The sequence below is a fragment of the Hemiscyllium ocellatum genome, chromosome 4, assembly GCF_020745735.1.
Source record: "Hemiscyllium ocellatum isolate sHemOce1 chromosome 4, sHemOce1.pat.X.cur, whole genome shotgun sequence".
Lineage (NCBI taxonomy): Eukaryota > Metazoa > Chordata > Chondrichthyes > Orectolobiformes > Hemiscylliidae > Hemiscyllium > Hemiscyllium ocellatum.
In genome coordinates, this window is record NC_083404.1 from 59,348,200 (window position 1) to 59,368,811 (window position 20,612).

General features: G+C 41.0%; 1 protein-coding gene across 2 annotated transcripts in view; it reads right to left on the minus strand.

Annotated features, from left to right (window-relative positions):
• The window catches only part of LOC132813898 (protein disulfide-isomerase TMX3-like), a 143,231-nt gene that overhangs the window by 12,018 nt on the left and 110,601 nt on the right, over positions 1–20,612 (minus strand). For both annotated transcript variants that reach the window (XM_060823293.1, XM_060823287.1), the window contains 4 exons: positions 8,988–9,041; positions 4,264–4,320; positions 1,234–1,363; positions 644–712 (listed from right to left, as the gene is read on the minus strand). In XM_060823293.1, the coding sequence (XP_060679276.1) occupies positions 644–712; positions 1,234–1,363; positions 4,264–4,320; positions 8,988–9,041 (310 nt within the window). The remainder of the gene's footprint in view (positions 1–643; positions 713–1,233; positions 1,364–4,263; positions 4,321–8,987; positions 9,042–20,612) is intronic.

The following is a 20,612-nucleotide window of genomic DNA, read 5'->3' on the forward strand; positions in this document are numbered from 1 at the left end:
CTGTATGGCCAAAAAAAATTCTCTGCTTCTATGTAATGTTTTTCCATCTCTTAAATGACAAACATTCATGAGGCCTCAGTGCATCAGGTCAAACATGAACAAAGAAACGTCCTGCTAGTTACCAGGTACCACCCACCTCTCAGATGATGAATGAATGAACGAGCTACCAAAGAAGCTGGTGGAGGTGGTTACAATTACAACATTTGAAAGGCATCTGGATGGGTACATGAACAGGAAGCGTTTACAGGGATATGGGTCAAAAATTGGTAAACGGGACTAGAACAATTTAGGATATCTGGTTGGTGTGGATGAGTTGAACTGAAGGGTTTGTTTATGTGCTGTATAACTCCATCACTCTTACCTAACTACTAACGTGCTGTAATACCATTTTTGTAAAGCTTTGTCTTTTTCTTAAAAAGATACACAAGTGTTGAAAATAGTTAACTTCAGACTTTTTTTTGGTAAAGGTCACAAAACCATCAAAACGTATGAAATTATTTATTTTTCAGACAGAAATTCTAAAAATGCAAAAACAATGAAGTTCCATAACCAAGCATTGCATTTCTTTTCACAAATGATCTTTTCTCCAGAAGTTCTACTTCAGAAATAAAGTGCAAGGGGAATGAAATTTGCAAATACTCACTAATATGGTGGATTTTCCATCATATAACAATCTTCTAACACGATAATAGAAACTGTCTCCACCTTGGGCCTGAAAATCAAGTGCAAGAATATCTGTCAAACATTAAAAAACAAACGCAAGGCAAACAGTATTCCAGAAATAAAACAAAAATGGACTAAATTTAAGACAATGAACTGGACTTGAATGCTACAGAGAAAGTTTGCAACAACCTTCCACATTTCACAGTGTAATTCAATCCAAGTGGCTGCATTTGGTAATCTGAAAACGTCCATTAGGACAAATACACCATCCTCTTAGCATCATACCCAGACCCATCAAGGAGACCTACTTCTGAAATTGAAATATTTCCCATATCCTTCAAATTTAAACTCTCTCAAAAAGATTTTCTTCTATTCAGTACAGGAAACTCCCAAAAGCAAGCCCACACCAGCTTTATACCAAATCTTAACCTTATGTGTAATGTAGCTTATGACTGCAGCAGTGATGAAATGGTGAATATGGGGAAAAAGAGACTGGGAGAAATTTGTAGAGGTTAAAAATACAGTTTAAATATACGCGTATTAGAACTATTCATTATTCTTAAAACTTACTTGTGCTGACCCTTCCATTATGTCATTAATAAATTTAATCAAATCCTCGATGCTCTCAATTGCGGTTTCTGGTATAAAGTACTGTTGGTTTGAAGTATTCAATACAACAATGGAAGGAACGATGACCTCGCTGAAAGAAAATATGGAAGGAAATATTTTAAATAAATAGTAACAACTTACACAAAATAATTTAACATTTCAGCTTACATTTCCATTGAAGGTTTTGATAACTGTTAAATTGAACTGTTAATGAATACACATAAATTAGCCTGTAGTGTACTTACAGTCCCATCTAGTGTTGGCACCTAGAAATACACTTGCAGATGGTGTACATACCTGCTGCATGTCTGTGGTGAAGGAATTGAATATTTAGGTTGAATGGGGTGCCAAACAAATAGACTGCTTTCTTTTGGAGGGTGTTGAACTTCAGGTTCATTTGCACTGCATCAATCCAGGCAGTGAGAAGTACGGCATCACACTCCTGACTTACGTCTTGTAGGTGCTGGATAAATTTTGAGGAGTGTGTCACTGCAAGATTCCTAGTGTCTTAGGTGCTCTTGCCAAGAAATATTGGGCTCTTCCAAGAGATCAGTAAATGCATGTAGCAAGTTACCAAATGAGCAGCTAGAGAGCTGGGTTTGATCTTGCAACTGTACTGACTTGGTTGCACTATAGCTGTTATTGAAGGAGGCTTGGTTAGCGATGTCCAAATCCACAACTTCAACCACCTACTATGGAAGCATTACCACTTACAAGTCTCACTCCAAGCCACATATCATTTTGACTGGGAACTACATCACTGTCACTGCCACTGGGTCAAAATCTTGGAACTCCCTTCCCAATAACATTGTGGAAATACGTACACTACATGGACTGTAGTGGTTCAAGAAGGTAATTCACCATCAGCTTCTCAGGGACAATCGCAAATGGGCAATAAATGCTGACCTTGCCCATGACATACTTATCCCATGAATGAATCTAAGAGGTCTTTAAAGAGTTATTTTTATTTTAGCTTCACGTTCTCCAGTAATCAGCTTGTTTCTTTGTAAATATGATCCTATGCAAAATGCAGTGCAGCAAACTTTTTATTAACTGGCACCTATGGGACCAGGAGTGTACTGGTTCATCAAATAATTGGTTGATCAAGAGGCCCACATAATCAACATAAAAACACACACTAATTAACAAATGTAATGCAGGGGGTATACACACTGTTATACTTTAGTGATTTTAGAGAAGATTGTAGCTCAGGTTGATTATAAAATATGTAAGTTAGCTCACTGAGCTGGCAGATTTGTTTTCAGACGTTTTGTCACCATACTAGGTATCATCAGTGAGAGTCTCCAGAGACTGGTCAGTGATGTTACCTAGTATGGTGAAGAAGCGTCTGAAAACAAATCTGCCAGCTCAGCAAGCTAATTTACATACTTACTGTTGTACTTTATTTACTGCATAAATCACTTAAATAATAACACAACTTTTTCTTAAATAAAACTTAGCAGCAGAGAACCGTCTCATTTACACTCTGAACTGACCACTTAGACATTGCAATAATACAGTAAATTTCCAGGATTTCAGATATCTAATTTTTGCCAGTTTATCAAGAGTGCCAATTCATAAAGTGCAAGTTAAAGCAAAGTTTGCTGCAGTTTTGAAATCTACACAAATAACATCCACACCAAGTTTTAGTGATATCCTCTCAATTTAGTGAATTTTCCAAAGGTTAGAGTAGTAGTAATGGATAACAAAGAAATGGCAGAGAAACTGAATTATTTTCAGCCGAAAAGTCTGAAGGTAGATAAATCACTCAGAGCAGTTGGACTAAACCCCAGAGGTCTGAAGAATCTGAAGGGAAATGGGAGTATCATCATTGGTGTGAAGACTTCAGGGGGTTTGCAGAAGTGTCACGGGAAGAAAATTCATTCAAGTATTTGCTTCTGATTGCTGCCCAAGGATGAAAAGGTGAATGGGTGCAAGAGGCAGGATAAGGTTTGACTATTATGCCATTCACAATAAAGTAAAGTAATCTATTGGCATACACCATCTAAAACCACCTCAATGACACACCAGAAGGCTGCCAAGAGTCATCAAACTAGAAAGTGTCTTCATAAGGTTAACAAAATATAAAATATAAGCTTTACTGGCAGTGGGACCATTTTCACCTGAGGGACACTTGAAATTTGCTGCAAGGTCCCATTTATTAGATGGCCCCTGAAAAATTAGCAATAGATAGTTCCTTATCCCAGTGCCATCAAAATTCTAGAGGTACATAAAAGCTTTTCTGTGTTACTGTCTCTTTCTCTGCTAATCTACGTGCAATGTCCCACACAGAAATGAAGATAAAGTCTTTCTAAGGTTAAAATATGTGGCAGACTTCATAAAGCTAACATTACACCTTCTCAGTACTCCAGTGTCAGACTCCCTCCCCCCTCTCCCCCAAATAAATATCTGCAATACCTAAACTCACTATTGAGAAATATTTGGTACCTTTGTTCCTCTTTTACTGTCACTCACTGTTCCAATAATCTCCCACTTTGTTTTTGAACTCTATTTTTGATTTCTTGTCCTATTTCTATTTAAATCTCCATGACTGTCTGTATACTCAGAGAATCTCTTTCTCTCTCTCTCTCTCTCTCTGTGCAATTTTCTTTTCCTCAATACTTGCAAATAAAAACAATAGTGGGTTCCAATGGAAACTAAACCACGGCATGAAGAATGGTCCAGTTGTATTGTATTCTTCATAAATGTATTATCAAAAATCAACAAATTAAGCACGTGAAAAGGCAAAACAAGTCACAGAATACAGAAGATTAAAATTAATTACTATTTTGCATTGACCCCACCTCCATTCTAAGTTATTTCAACAAAGTCTTCGACAAGACAATCACCAATCATTTCAACATAAAGAAACATGTACTGTTGAAGACATTAGAATTAACATTCAAAACAGATAATAGTACATTAAGAAAGGTCCTAGCACATCTTAAAATTTCATAATGATTAATTAGTTAAAAATGAGTAAATACGTACTCCATTATGACACTGTTGATATAGTCAGCTCCATCTATATGCCCAAACTGGAAATTCCTGTCAACAAATTGACACAGAACACTTCAAGTAAACATATTTTAAGAATCTTTAGCATACTCCATAAAATACGGCTCATTTCCACAGATTAAAGCTGTGTTGATGATGAACACAAGTTTTCACCTTAGGTGCAATGCTCAGTCAGTGCTGTATGGTCATAAGTTGTTGCACTATAAGTGAGAATTTAAGCCAAGTGCTCATGCTGATGTTGAAAATCCCATGGTACTTTTCAAACAGGAGCAGGAAAGCTCACTCAGCAATCAATCAATCAATATCACTTGAACTCAAATCATCTGTCCTTTATTTCATTGTTATTTGTGCAGTCTCATCTATATAATGTGACATGTGAGTTTTTGTGAATTACAATGGATTGTTGTTGGCCTTGGAGCATGTTGAGATGCCATGGCACTTGGAAACATGCTTTATAAAGACAAGATTTTCTTTCAAGGAACAATAGGGTTTTTTAAAAAAATCATCCTGTTCGGAGATGTTATTATATTCCGCTGCAGCAAATGGGGCTTGAACTTGGCTCTCCTGACCCAGAGATAGGGAAACTACCACTGTGCCAAGCCAGCCTTAAGGAATGACAGAACGATAGAAACTTCAACATCTGATTCACTGCATTCGCATCAGCTCTTTTTCAAAAAAATATATTTGCCTCAATCTGCTGTATGTTCACCATATCCTTCACATATTTTCATCAAATCATTTCTTAGTGATATTTAATAGCATTCAATAAGGAAGTGGATAAATTTTAAGACATGTAACTTCTTAAAACCTCTTAAGTAATGATCAGAAACCTATGCCCTCTATTCTTTGGATCAGCATAGAGTCATGCAGTATGGAAACAGACCCCTTTGATTCAACCAGTCCAAGTTGAACAGAATTCCAAGCTAAACTAGTTCCTATTATAACTCCAGATACACACCAACCGAATTCCCATCCAGGAGCATTGAATGTATCAATTTCCATCACACATTTAGTCTGTATTCTAAATTCAAACACTCATTGTATTTAAGTTTTAGCTCGTTATTTGTTCTATTGTCAATTACCCTAAATCGGTTTCTACTGGTTATTTCCTTTTCCACCAATAGGAACAGTTAGTCTCCATCATTTATGTCCAAATATCTCATGATTTTGAATACTATCAACTTTCCTCATGGATCATGGTTTCCCATTTGGGAAATGAGCCACCTTTCTCAACAACTGCAGAAACAGGTGACTGGGAAGACAGTTACTTTAAACCCTTAAATGATTAATAATTGATTATGTAAAAAGTCCTTAAATGCTAGCGAATTGAGAAAGTCATCTATCAACCATCTCACTTAGGATTTAATTGCTGAGGCAGAGTTAACTTGCCCCACTAATTCCCCTTCTCTCACCTCTCCAGAAGGCAGAAAATCATGGCCATGATCCTATGTGACTTTTTAAATTGTTCCTCAACCTTCCTTACTCCATTCAACAATTTCAGTACGGATGCCTCTTTTCTAGCATTCACTAAAGAATTGTGTTCCTTATATTGCCTTTCATCATTCCTACCAAAATGTTCCACTTTTCTGCATTAAATTCCACCAGTCAATGTATTCTTGAATTCCATCACTATCCTCCTAGAGTTCACAATTCCTCCAAGTTGTGTTAACTTCATGGTTTGAAATTGTTTCTTGTATAACCAAACCTAGGTAATGAATTTAAATAATGAGATACGACAGTCCTACTACTGACCTCTAGAGATCCCTCACACAATAAAAAACAACTTTTACCAGAGTTAAACAGCATGGAAACAGACCCTTTGGTCTAGTCAGTCCATGCTGTCCATAATCCCAAACTAAACTAGTAGCACCTGCCTGCACTTGGCCCATAACCTTCCAAACATTTCTTACTCCTGCACTTACCTACATGTTTTTTTAAACGCTGTATTGGTATCTACACCTACTACTTCCTTTGGAAGTTCATAGTATGCACAAACCACTGTCTTTAAAAAAAGACCTGCTTCCCATGTCTTAAATCTTTCTCTTCTCAGATTAAAAATATGCCCCCTAGTCTTGAAATTCCTCACTCTTGGGGAAAAGACACCTTATTTTATAAACATCTATCTGGTCACCTCTCGACCTTCCATACTCCAGTGAAAAAAGTCCCAGCCTATAATAACTCAAACCCTCCATTCCCAGCAACACCCTGGTAAATCCCTCATGGACCCTCTCCAGCTTAATACCACTACCTTCCATTTCCTGTCACTCAGACAATTTTTCATTCATGCTGCCACTTTCCTTTTTATTCCATGGGGTTCAATTTTGGTGGCCAATCTCCTATATGGTGACCAGACCTTTTGGAATGTTACCCCCAAAAAACATCTCTATTACATCATCAAAAATTTAATAACATTAGCTAAATACAAATTGCCTCTTTTAAAAAACCATGCTGGCTTTCGTTAAAAAAAAGCTGGACTTGTTCAAGCATCTCATAACTTTATCCAAGAATGTTACTTTCAAAACTTTTCCAGTACCAAGACTAAACTGACAAACCTGGAGTTGCTGGATAGATCTTCACACCATTCTTCAAATAAAGGTGTAACATTTCTTAATTCACAAGTCCTCTACTGTTACTCCCTTAACCAAGAATGGACGGGAAATTATGGCCAGTACCTCCATGAATTCCAACCTTCCTTCAGCATTATCTGATGCACCGAACATCCCATTATCCTGGTTTTTATATCAACTCCAAGTGCAACCCTACCTTCTAATACCTTTGTTTCCCAGTTCTTAACCCATCCAACATCGTGCTTATCTCCTATTTTGGCAGCATCTTCTTTCTTTGTAAAGACAGGTACAAAGTATTAATTTAGTACCTCAGCCATGTTCTTTGCCTCCGTCAGCAGATCCCTTTTTGGTGCTTCATCAGCCCCACCCACCTCCTCTCGCTTCGCTATTACTATTCATATTCTGGAAAACCCTTCATATTTAAAGAGAAGATAGATAGGAGTTAGATGAAGTTGTTTTGGGAATTTGGCAGTTTTCTCTTATAGAGAAATAATTTATTTGTGATTGTATATTAGGGCAGGACTGTCATGTAAGTAGTACAGACAGGTATGCTGGTAGTTTACTATTAGTGATAAAACATTCACAACCCTTTTACAAAATCATTATGGTATGTTTATTTGGAATTATTTATGGGCCATATCAAATGAAATACATATATTAAAATACAAACACTACATTTGACAAATAGGTAGGTTTCTGTTTGATATGTAACTTTCCACTTTCAGATTTCTCCATTTCAAGTTGCTTCAGAAGGTTATGAAATGATTATGAAGCACTGCAATAATACCTTAACTAGAATTTACTTTGTTAAAATGTGATGTTCCTTTTGCTACAGTCTATTCTGGTCTGATTACAGTATTGATTAGATGGAGTTGAAATTGTGCTCAATATCAGAACTTTAATATTGAAATAAATATGTACATGGAAAAGGTGCAGGAGTAGGCCATTTGGCCCCTTGAGTGAGGCTGATCATCTTGCACAGTACCCTGTTCCCATTTTCCCCCTACACAGTTTGATCCTTTTTGCTCCAAGAACTATATTTAACTCCTTCTCGAAAACATTTAATGTTTTGGCCTCGACCAATTTTTGTGGCAGAGAATTTCACTAGCTCACCATTCTTTGGGTGGAGAAATTTATCATCTTAATCCTAAATGACCTACACTGTATCCTTAAATTGTAACCACCTCGTTTTGGACTCCTTGATCATCAGGAACAGCCTTCCCCTGTACCACAAGTATTCCAAAGAGAATGAATTATGATTTCAGAGGTTTCCTTTCAGGCAGATCGTATTTATAGAATCATAGAATTACACAGTGCATTTGGCCTGTCACAAAAACCTTTTCAAAGAGTTAGCCAATTAACCCCACTCTTTCCCCATACCTTTCAAAAAGGGAAAAAAAGCTTTTTCAGATTCTTTTTTGAATGTTAGTATTAAATCTGCTTCAGCTGTTGTTTCAGGCAACATGCTCCAGACCATCATTACTCATACACAAAGAACTTCTCACCTCCCCTTTCGGTCTTTTGTCAATTGTCTTAAATCAACATCCTCAGTTTATTGACTCTTCTGGCAGTGCAAGTAGGTTCCACTTACGTTATCATATTAAAACTCATAAGTTTGAGCATCACCAATAAATATCCCTCAAATATCTATGCTTGAATCATAGTTTCTCTAGTCTATCGCAATGGAGTCCCTCAGTCTATTTGCTCTGCACCCTTTCCAAAGCCTAGCATCTTTCCTAAAATATGATCCTCAGAAGTAAGCACAATTCAGTTGGGGATGAGTCAGCATTCAATAGAAGTTGAACATAAATTCCCTACTTCTGTGTTTTATACTTATCATTTTAGGGCCTAGATACATGTATTTTAATCTCTTTAACAGTGCTGTCACCTTCAAAGATTGCGTAAGTGAACCCCAGGACTCAGTTTCTGAAACATCTTTAAGATTCTACTAAATTGTTTAAAATGCTTCTCCTAAACTTTTTTCCTTCTAAAATGTATCAAATCAATTTTCTATGTACAAAATTTCACCTGTAATGGGTCTTGCCCATTTCATCAAGCTTTGTCTTCCTGAAGTCTGCTACTATCCTCTTCAATGTGTTTACTACACCCTCAAAATATTTATCAACAAACCTGTGAAACTGTTCCCTGTATCCAGTAGCAACTTCATGAGTAATAGCCTTTAAGCTGAAAAAAAGTAAAAGAAAAATTAAATATTCTACAACATACATATGCACTGCAGTTTACTTTGCATTTTATATATAATACTGGTGCATGGAATGAGAACACTATTAATTCAGCAAAATGCTGGTATTCTTCCAGCGCATTCCTTTAATCAACTAACTAGTTTGTGTAAAATTTCAGGTGGAGGTGGGTACTGCAGATGCTGGAAATTAGAGATTAGATTAGAGTAGTGCTGGAAAAGCACAGCAGGTCAGGCAGCATCCGAGGAGCAGGAAAATCGACGTTTCAGGCCAAAGCCCTTCATCAAGAATGAGGCTGGGAGTCTCGGGGGTGGAGAGATAAATGGGAGGGGGGTGGGGCTGGGGAGAAGGTAGCTGAGAGTGCAATAGGTGGATGGAGCTCGGGGGGTAAAGGTGATAGGTTGGAGAGGAGGGTGGAGCAGAGAGGTGGGAAGGAAGCTTGACAGGTGGCACAGGTCATGAGAATGGTGCTGAGCTGGAAGTTTGGAACTGAGGTAAGGTCGGGGGAGGACAAATGAGGAAACTGTTAAAGCCCACATTGATGCCATGTGGTTGAAGGGTTCTGAGGTGAAGATGAGATGTTCTTCCTCCAGGAGTGGGTGGTAAGGGAGTGGCGATGGAACAGATGCAGGACCTGTACGTCCGCGGCAGAGTGGGAGGGGGAGTTGAAATGTTGGGCCACGGGGTTGGCGAATGATGTAACGTATACAGAGAACCAGGAGGGTTCTGTCCTTGTTGCGGTTGGAGTGGTGGGGTTCGAGGGTGGAGGTGCGGGACGTGGATGAGATGCATTGGAGAGTGTCTTCAACCATGTGGAAGGAGAAATTGCATACTTTAACAAAAGAGGCCATCTGGTGTGTTCTGTGGTGAAACTGGTCCTCCTGGGAGCAGATGCGGCGGCGGTGGAGGAATTGGGAATAAGGAATAGCATTTTTGCAGGAGGCAGGGTAGGAGGAGGGAGGTGTAATCCAGGTAGCTGTGGGAGTCAGTGGGTGAGTAGAAAATGTCAGTATTGAGTCAGTCACTGTTGATGGAGATGGAGAGGTCCAGGAAGGGGAGAGAGGTGTCAGAGATGGTCCAGATGAATTTAAGGTCGGTGTGTAATGTGTTGGTGAAGGTGATGAACTATTCAACCTCCTTGTGGGAGCACGAGGTGGTGCCTATGCAGTCATCAATGTAGTGGAGCCGATGTAACTCTGGAAGATAAACTGTTCTTTGTAGCTGACAAAGAGACAGGCATAACTGGGGCCCATGCGGGAGCCACGGCTAGCCCTTTCATTTGGAGGAAGTGGGAGGATTAGAAGAAAAATTGTTGAGGGTGAGGATCAGTTCAGCCAAATGAATAAAAGTGTCAGTGGAAAGGTATGGTGGGACGTCAGGAGAAGAAGAAGCAGAGGGCTTAGGGGCCCTGGTCATGGCAGATGGAAGTGTAGAGGGATTGGATGTCCATGATGAAGATAAGGCACTGGGGGCCAGGGAAATGAAAGTCTTAGGAGGTGTAAGTTTTCAAGGAGGTGGAGGGCGTGGGTGGTGTCCCAAATATGTATGGGAAGTTCCTGGACCGGGGGTATAGGACGTATTGAGGTAGGTAGAGATTAATTCTGTGGGGCAATTCTGTGAGGCTGAGATGGTTGGTGTGTTACCTTTCATCTGAGCTATCGAAGTCTTTCCCTGAACTACACTGAAGCATAGCAAAAGACCATTGCTTCTCATGTGCAACACTTCAAAAACAAGTGAAGGACAAGAAATGGAAGAACAAATGGAAAACAAAGAAAAAAGTGGGTGAATATGGTCAAGGTACATAAGGAGGAGAGAATACACAAGGATTAAGAGATAAAAGATGAAAAATGAGAATACAAGGAAGAGAGAATAGAGGGAGAGAGAGTTTAGTAGTGGGCTTGTTGGGCATGAGACTCTTCTTATGGAGATAAAAACAGATATACTAGGAGCAAGATTTGCCATTATACTCTGACCAGTTATGTCGTTTAATATGATTATGGCTGATCTTCTACCTCAATGCTAGATTCCTGCTTTCTCTTCATACCCATTGATGGACTTTAAAAATCTAAAAACGTATCTATATTTTTCTTGAATGCATTCAGTAACATGGTCTGTACAGCCTTCTGTGGTAGAGAATTTCACAGGTTCACTACTGAAGCTCTGGTATTATAAGGGGACATAATTATACTGGGGAGGGCACAGGAGATTTACTAGGATGCTGCCTGGACTGAAGAGAGAATGACTACCTTGGGGGTGTCTTCATGGGAACAAAGGAGACTGAGTGAGGACATGCTAGAGATAAATCCTCTACATTGGGGAGACAGGCCACCTACTTGCGGAACGTTTCAGAGAACACCTCTGGGACACCCGCACCAACCAACTCAACCACCCCATGGTGGAACGCTTTAACTCCCTCTCCCACTCCGCCAAAGACATGCAGGTCCTTGGCCTCCTCCATCGCCAGACCATGGCAACACGACGCCTGCAGGAAGAGCGCCTCATCTTCCGCCTAGGAACCCTCCAACCACAAGGGATGAATGTAGATTTCTCCAGATTCCTCATTTCCCCTCCCTCCACCTTATCTCAGTCGCAACCCTCGGACTCAGCACCGCCTTCTTGACCCGCAATCTTCTTGCCGACCTCTCCGCCCCCACTCCCTCTCTGGCCTATCACCCTCACCTTAACCTCCTTCCACCTATCGTATTCCCAACACCCCTCCCCCAAGTCCCTCCTCCCTACATTTTATCTTAGCCTGCTTGGCACACCTTCCTCATTCCTGAAGAAGGGCTTATGCCCGAAACGTCGATTCTCCTGCTCCTTGGATGCTGCCTGACCTGCTGCGCTTTTCCAGCAACACATTTTTCAGCATAAATAAAATTATGAATAGATAGGGTATACAGGATGGAATGTTTCCCCTTGGTGGAGCAATCTATGGCTGGAGCATAGATTTAAGGTAAGGGGCAACAGGTTTAGAGGGGTTTAAATGCTGAAAAATTGGATTAGAATCATTAGGTGCTTTGTTTTTAAGTGGCACACATTCAATAGGCTGTAGATTTCTATGACTCTGTGTCTATCCTGTGTCCAGAGACAGTGTCCCCTAGTTCTGATCTCCCTAATTATGGAAAATATTCTCTCTATATTTAGTCTAACCAGCCCTGTTAGAATTTTATAAACTTCAATCAGATTCCTTCTCATCCTTACAAACTCTGGTGAATATAGGTGCAACTAAATAAATATCTGCTCATAGGTTAGTCCTGCCATCACCAGTATAAGGCTGGGGAACCTCCGCTGTACTCTATACAAGTATACTCTTTAAGTAGGGAGACGGAAACTGCACATAATATTCCAGGGGCAGTATCACTAATGTCCTGCATAACTGCAGGAAGACATCCTGATCTTTGAACTCTATTAAAAGGAGAGATGAAACAAAGAGATACAACTGGAGGGATGGGGAACAGAATAGAGGTAGAAAAGTTTTGGGTTTCGGTGAAATTTATAGAGGATAGAAGATGGCCCATCGGAAAACTATTGGATCAACTGAGTCTAAAGGAATCAACGGCATAGATGAGGATTTCAGAAGAAGGGGGAGAGATTGGGGCATAAGCAATGTTATGGGAGATGTTCGATGAAGAGTGGATGCTGGACAAACAATTTGGCATTTCAGAGGCATTGGAGAGGCAGAGGTGGTGGTGAGGATTTAAGATTCTGAGTGTCATCTACTTGGGTGCTGATCCATGTCTGCAGATGAAATTACCAAGGGAAGCGTCCAAATATGAAGGGAAAGGAGAGGATCAATGATTAAACCATGGGTGATTGTGGAGATAATGATGTGACTTTGAAAAGGATCACATTGCTATTGATGCTATGGCAATGACTGGATAGACAAGAGTGTAAAGTGAAATCAAGCAGGAGCAGGGTACTGAGCTGGATAACAGTGAAAAGAAAAAAAAAAGCTTTGTTCAAAGTCTCTCCCAATTTGCACCATAGTTATTCAAATGATGGCACTCATTGTGCTATAGATGGAAACTGGATTGTAGAGATTTCAAAAGGGACTCACAGAGAGGCAACATGTTCAAAGCATTACTATTTAAAAAATGCTGTAAACAGGATGATAGTTTTCAAGAACAGGGCCTCAATGGTGAGAGTTGAGGGCAGGCGATGACAGTGGTTTTCAAAGTCAAAGGGTCAGTACCAATGGTGAGAGAAGTATTTACTAGTATCAGTTAGTATGATGGCCAGGAAGGGAGTTGGGTAATCTCAGGATTGCTCTTAGTAATGTAGAAAAAGGAAGATTGAGCAAATGAACATGCGGCTAGAAAATTGGTACAAAAATTGTAAATGTTAGATTTCTGGGAGAGATGGGACCTATACAAGGATGATAGTTACACCTTAGCACCTGGGACTGATATTCATGTAACAAGATTCGCTATTGCTGTTACAGAGGGTTTAAACTGTCAGGGGAATGGGAATCCAAAAGGGAATTCAGATAGAATTAAAACAAAGCTATAGTTATAGCTAGAAAGTGGAAAGCAGCAGAGATAAATCTGAGTCAAACTACAATGTAATATTAAGGCAGCAGATTTAAAATCCTCCATTTTGAACAGAGTGGCGAGAAGAGAGGGTAGAGAGAAGCAAGAAGCTGTTGGGAAGTTTTAAGTGGGTGAGATCTACGCTGTAGGGCCTCCCTCTCACCCACCTCCTCTAACTTTACTAAGAATCTGTAAACTCCGTAAACTTTCAGGTTTTCTCTTTTATTTCCTTTTCTTCTTTTCCTTCTTTTGTCCTGTATGGGCTTTCAAATTAGAGGGGTATAGCTGTTAGGGCAGTTGCATGTTCCACCTGCAGAATGTGGCAGGTGAGAGACATGACACCTCTCCGCTGACCACATCTGTGGGAAGTGCACCCAACACCTCAAAAACCGAGTCAGGGAATTGTAGCTGAAGCTGGATAAACTGTGAATCATTCGGGAGAGAGAAATTGAGAGGATGTACATAAAGGTGGTCACTCCTCAGAGGATAAGGACAGTTGGATTACAGGCGGAAGAAAGGGAACTGACGGACAGAGCAGGGATCCCCTGTGGCCATTCCCCTCAGCAATAAGTATATTATTTTGGATACTGCTGGTGGGGATGGCCTACCAGGGAAAGCCATAGTTGTCAGGTCTCTGGCACTGAGGCTCAGAAGGGAAGGGAGGAGGATAGAAAATCGCTAGTGGTAGGGGACTTAGTAGTTAAACAGATTGACAGGAGATTTTGTGGTCAGGAACGGGACTCCCGGAAAGTATGTTGCCTCCCTGGTGCCAGGGTCCAGGATGTCACCGATCGGGTTTACAGGATTCTGAAGGGGGAAGGTAAGCAGCCAGAAATAAGGTACATATTGGCACCAATGATATATCCAGGAAAGGGATTGAAGATCTGAAAAGTGACTACAGAGAGCTAGGTTGGAAGCTGAAGAGCAAGACGAGCAGAGTAGTGTTCTTAGGTTTGCTACCAGTGCCACAAGATAATGAGGTGAGGAACAGTCAGCGAGTGCAGCTTAACACGTGGCTGCGAGGCTGGTGCAGAAGGGAAGGCTTCAGATACTTAGACCAGTGGGATGCCTTCTGGGGAAGGTGGGACTTGTACATGAAGGATGGGGCACACCTGAACTGGAAGGGCACAAATGTCCAGGGTGGGAGATTTGCTCGTGTGGTTCGGAGGAGGGTGTGTGTGTGTGTGTGTGTGTGTGTGTGTGTGTGTGTGTGCAGTGACAGGATGTATTGAATCTATCGGGAAGGTTTCTCATGTGATGGAACAAAAGGATCCGTTAAAGTTTGCCTGCTTTAACACAAGGAGTGTCAGAAATAACTTAGAGCATGGATCAGTACTTGGGACTATGATGTTGTAGCCATAATGGAGACGTGGGTTTCACATGGGCAAGAATGGTTGCTAGATGCTCCAGGATTTAGACCATTTAAAAACAACAGGGAGGGTGGAAGAGGTGGGGTTGGAGCATTGCCAATTAGAGTGATCACAGCTACAGAAATAAGGTTGTCCAGGAAGGTTTGTCTACTGAGCCAGTACGAGGAGGAGTTAGGAACACGAAAAGAGCAGCCACTCAGTTGGGGGTTTTCTACAGACTCCCTAATAGCAGGAGGGAGATCAAAGAACTCATAGGCCGGCAGATTTTAGAAAAATGCAGATGTAGCAGGGTTGTTGTTAGGAAGATTGGAACCTCCTTAATGCAGATAGTTTGGATGGAGCAGCTTTTGTCAGGTGTGTTCAGGAAGGATTCCTTAAAAAGTATGTAATCAGGCTGACAAGGGGAGAGGCCATTTTGGATTTGATGCTCGGCAATGAGCCAGGACACGTGTCAGATCTCAAGGTGGGAGAACACTTTGGTGACAGTGAACATAACTGCCTCACGTTTAACATAGCCATGGAGAGGGAAAGGAGCAATTACCATGGGAAGATATTTAATTGGGGAAAAGAAAATTATGATGCTATCAGACAGGAGTTGGGAAGTACAGATTGGGAGCAACTGTTCCACATAAAGGGCACAACAGACATGTGGAGACTGTTTAAGGAGCAGTTGCTGCAAATGATGCATAAATTTGTTCCTCTAAAACAAGCAAGGAGGGGTAAGATTAAGGAGCCTTGAATAACGAGAACAGAGGGACTTCTTGTCAAAAGGAAGAAGGCAGCTTATGTAAGATGGAGGCAGCAAGGATCTATCACAGCTTTGGATGATTACGGGCTTGCTAGAAAGGAGCTCAGAAATGGACTGAGAAGAATCAGCAGTGGGGGTGGGGGCACGAGAAAGTCTTGGCGAGAAGGATTAGGGAGAACTCAAAGGCATTTTACTCATACATGAGGAATAAGAAAATGATAGGGAGAAGGTCGGGCCGATCAGGGATAGCGTAGGGAACGTGTGTGTGGAGTCTGAGCAGATAGGGGAAGCCCTAAATGAGTTTTTTGGTTCGGTTTTCACTAAGGAAAGGGACCGTGTTGCGAATGTGAACTTTGAGGACCTGGGAAATAGGATTGAACAGATCAAGATGGATGTAGTTGATGTGATCAAACTTTTGGCAAACATTTAAGATTGATAAGTCCCTAGGGTCAGACTAGATTTATCTTAGGCTGTTCCAGGAAGTGAGAATGATGAGATTAGATTCCCTTCAGTGTCGAAACAGGTCCTTCAGCCCAACAAGTCCACACCGACTCTCTGAAGAGTAATCCACCCAGACCCATTTCCCTCTGACGAATACAACTAACACTATGGGCAATTTAGAATGGCTAATTCACCTGACCTGCACATCTTGGACTGTGGGAGGAAACCGGAGCACCCAGAGGAAACCCACGCAGACACTGGGAGAATGTTCAAACTCCACACAGACAGTTGTACAAGGCTGGAATCGAACATGGGACCCTGGTGCTGTGAGGCAGCAGTGCTAACCACTGAGCCACTGTGCCGCCCCATGGAGGGTGCTAAGCCGCTGGCGAAGATCTTTGCTGCCTCATTCTCCATGGGAATCATAGAGGAGGATTGTAGGGAGGTGAATGTTGTTCCTCTTTTCAAGAAGGGTAATAAATAGGGAAATCCTAGGCAATTACAGACCAGTCAGTCTTACGTCTGTGGTCAGCAAGGTTTTGGAAAGAATTCGGAGGGGTAGGATTTATGACTATTTGGAAAAGCAAAGTGTGATTAAAGGCAGTCAGCATGGCTTTGAGAGGGGCAGGTCATGCCTCACAAATCTTATTGAGTTCTTTGAGGAGGTGATGAGAGAGATCGATGAAGGTCGAGCAGTGGATGTGGTGTACATGACCTTCAGCAAGGTATTTGATAAGGTTCCCCATGGTAAGCTCATTCATAAAATCAGGAGGTATGGGATACAGGGAGATTTGGCTGTCTGGATTCAGAATTGGTTGGCTGACAGAAGGCAGAGAGTGGTTGTAGATGGGAAGTATTCTGCCTGGAAGTCAATGGTGAGTGGTGTCCTGCAGGGCTTTGTTCTTAGGCCTCTGCTCTTTACAGTTTTTATAAATGACTTAGATGAGGAGGTTGAGGGGTGGGTTAGTAAATTTGCCAATGACACAAAGGTTGGAGGTACCATTGATAGTATTGAGGGCTATTGCGGGCTGCAGCGTGACATAGACAGGATGCAGAGCTGGCCTGAGAAATGGCAGATGGAATTGAACCTGGATAAATGTGAAGTGATGCATTTTGGAAGGTCAAACTTGAATGCTGAATATAGGATTACAGACAGGATTCTTGGCAGTGTGGAGGAACAGCGAGATTTTGGTGTTCAAGTGCATAGATTCCTCAAAATTGCCACCCAAGTGGATAAGGTTGTTAAGAAAGCATGTGGTGTTTTAGCTTTCATTAATAGGGAGATCAAGTCTCCTTCCTATCAGAAGAATGTTGTGAAACTTGAAAAGATTAAGAATGCTGCCAGGGTTGCAGGATTTGAGCTATAGGGAGAGGCTGAATAAGCTGGGGCTGGGAGTGTTGGAGGCTGACAGATGACCTTCTAGAGGTTTATAAAATCATGAGGGGCATGAATAGAGTTAATAGACAAGGTCTTTTCACCAGGGGTGGGAGGTGTCCAGAACTAGAGGGCATAGGTTGAGGGTGAAAGGGGAAAAATTTAAAAGGGATCTAGGGCACCTTTATCATGCAGAAGGTGGTATGTGTATGGTATGAGCTACCACAGGAAGTGGTGGAGGCTGTTACAATTGCAACCTTTAAAAGGCATCTGGATGGATCTATGATTAGGAAGGGTTTAGAGGGATATGGGCCAAGTGCTGAAAAATGGGACTTGATTAGGTTAGCATATCTGGTTGGCAATGACGGCTTTAATCAAAGAGTCTGTTTCCAAGCTGGATATCTCTATGATTCTAATCGATTTGCATCTGGTACTTTTCACACATGTTGGGACCACTTCACCATGCAACTAACAAAGAAGTGAACGCAAATTTATGAAGGCAATAAAAATCCAGATAAGTCAAGTTCAGTACCCATGGGGATGGCCTCAACTGGGTCCTCAGGTTCATGGCACTCCACAAGCGATGCCACTACACCACAGACACTCCTACAGACACATACATTCACACATACACACGCACCCTCTCTCAGACTTATACCCTTTACACTCATACACATACACTCACTCTCTCACAAACACCTATAACCACTTCTGCGCACACAGTTTGTGGGGTGAATTCATACTTGCAGAATTACATTTTATTTTGCTCAAAAGCTGCATGAATCCATGTAAGATTCTGTAAATCTCTTATTTAGAAATAGAATCAATCTGACCATTGTGGCATAGACAGCTTCACACAGGGTACCTCACACCTTCAATGCATTATCTGGGCCGGCATGGCACCTATTGTTAAAGTTCACTTGAGAATGTAATTTTTAAAAAGGTCTGGGATTTACATATGAAAGAACTGAAACCAACATATTCATTCTAACAGATGAGAGAGACTTAACAAACAGTCCAGGTCTTTTTCAATATATAATTTCAGTTACATCCCACTGTAAACTTTTGCTATAAATTCTGGTGTTATGATTTTATACTCCACAACCACCTGATGAAGGAACAGCGCTCCGAAAGCTAGTGCTTCAAAATAAACCAGTTGGACTATAACCTGGTGTTGTTTAATTTTTAACTTTCAATAAAAATCCAATAATTGAAGTTTCCAAAGTTCAAGAATTTTTCTTCAATGTCTTAAAAATTCCTGTTTTCTACCTTAGCTTACTTGTTCTGTTTGGATAATAAGTGTGGTAAAAATGTTCAAATTTCAATACACTGGATTTTTTTAAAAACAGAAATGGTATAATCTCTTTAATGTGAAAACATATTTTATATATCCAGTATTTAATGTACATCATCAATACTGCAACAGAAAAGCAATAATCAAGCGAAAAAAATTTATTGGAAATTGAATTGATGACAGTGATAATATTGCATGTAAATATCCTATCTTTATGCAGTTAACTATTCTACATTCGTCCTGAGGAGTGTGAGGCATGCCTAAATCAATATAGGAGTTGATTGAGGACCAACATAAGGATCTAGAGTAGGATGTTGAAAATCTAATGATAGATACATTGACTGAAGTGAAAGCAAAACCACTGTGTATGACAATTTAGCGTGCTATTCTGTAATTCTATTTTCACCAGTTAATCTGATTTTATCATATGTAAGAATTCCCCATCCCTACATGATTTATTTTAACTTCCACAGGACAATGGCAACAAAACCATTCAGTGACAATTATACCATAAGTATCATTGGAGTGTGTGGGATATGACTACTTATGATTCTCACGAAAAGTACAGTCGAGATAAAATATGTAATATACTTTTGCACTACGGTAACTGGATCATTTGCATTAGTACCCAAAACACAAGGTTCAACTCTATCCTCATTTGCATTACCCTGTTTATCACAGCACAGTTTGCAAGATGACAAAAAAAAGCTTGTTGTGGAAAGGAAACTACCAACCCAATATTAAATACCTACTTTGTTCTAGCAGGGTGATACAGAGGTAAATAGTGCTGTGGAGAAGGCATATGGCATACTGGCTTTTATCGGTAGAGGCATTGAGTTCCGGAGTCCTGAGGTCATGTTGCAGTTGTATAAGACTCTGATGCGGCCACATCTGGAGTACTGTGTGCAGTTTTGGTCGCCATACTATAGGAAGGATGTGGAGGCACTGGAACGGGTGCAGAGGAGGTTTACAAAGATGTTGCCTGGTATGGTAGGAAGATCGTATGAGGAAAGGCTGAGGCACTTGGGGCTGTTTTCATTGGAGAAAAGAAGGTTCAGGGGTGACTTGATAGAGGTGTACAAGATGATTAGGGGTTTTGATAGGGTTGACCATGAGAACCTTTTTCCACGTATGGAGTCAGCTATTACGAGGGGGCATAGCTTTAAATTAAGGGGTGGTAGGTATAGGACAGATGTTAGGGGTAGATTCTTTACTCAGCGAGTCGTGAGTTCATGGAATGCCCTGCCAGTAACAGTGGTGGACTCTCCCTCTTTATGGGCATTTAAACGGGCATTGGATAGGCATATGGAGGATAGTGGGCTAGTGTAGGTTAGGTAGGTGGGCTTGGTTCGACGCAACATCGAGGGCCAAAGGGCCTGTACTGCGCTGTATTTTTCTATGTTATATAATTATTGAAATGTAATTTTTTTTTGGAGTACATAGCAATACTCAACTGAACTTATATAGTTGAGGATACATGAAGGCTGTGATCAGGATCAAACATATTCTCAAGGTTTTGTTGCATGTTCATGCCACCGAACCCAGCAAAAGCAGACTTTGACACGTACTCTTACCCAGCCCTCACCTGCCCAATAACTGGATTCAACAGCCAAAGAAAATGGGGCGGCACGGTGGCTCAGTTGTTAGCACTGCTGCCTCACAGCATCAGGGACCTGGGTTCGATTCCCGCCTGTCCGTGTGGAGTTTGCACATTCTCCCAGTGTCTGCATGGGTCTCCTCCGTGTGCTCCGGTTTCCTCCCACAATCCAAAGATGTGCAGGTGAGGTGAATTGGCCA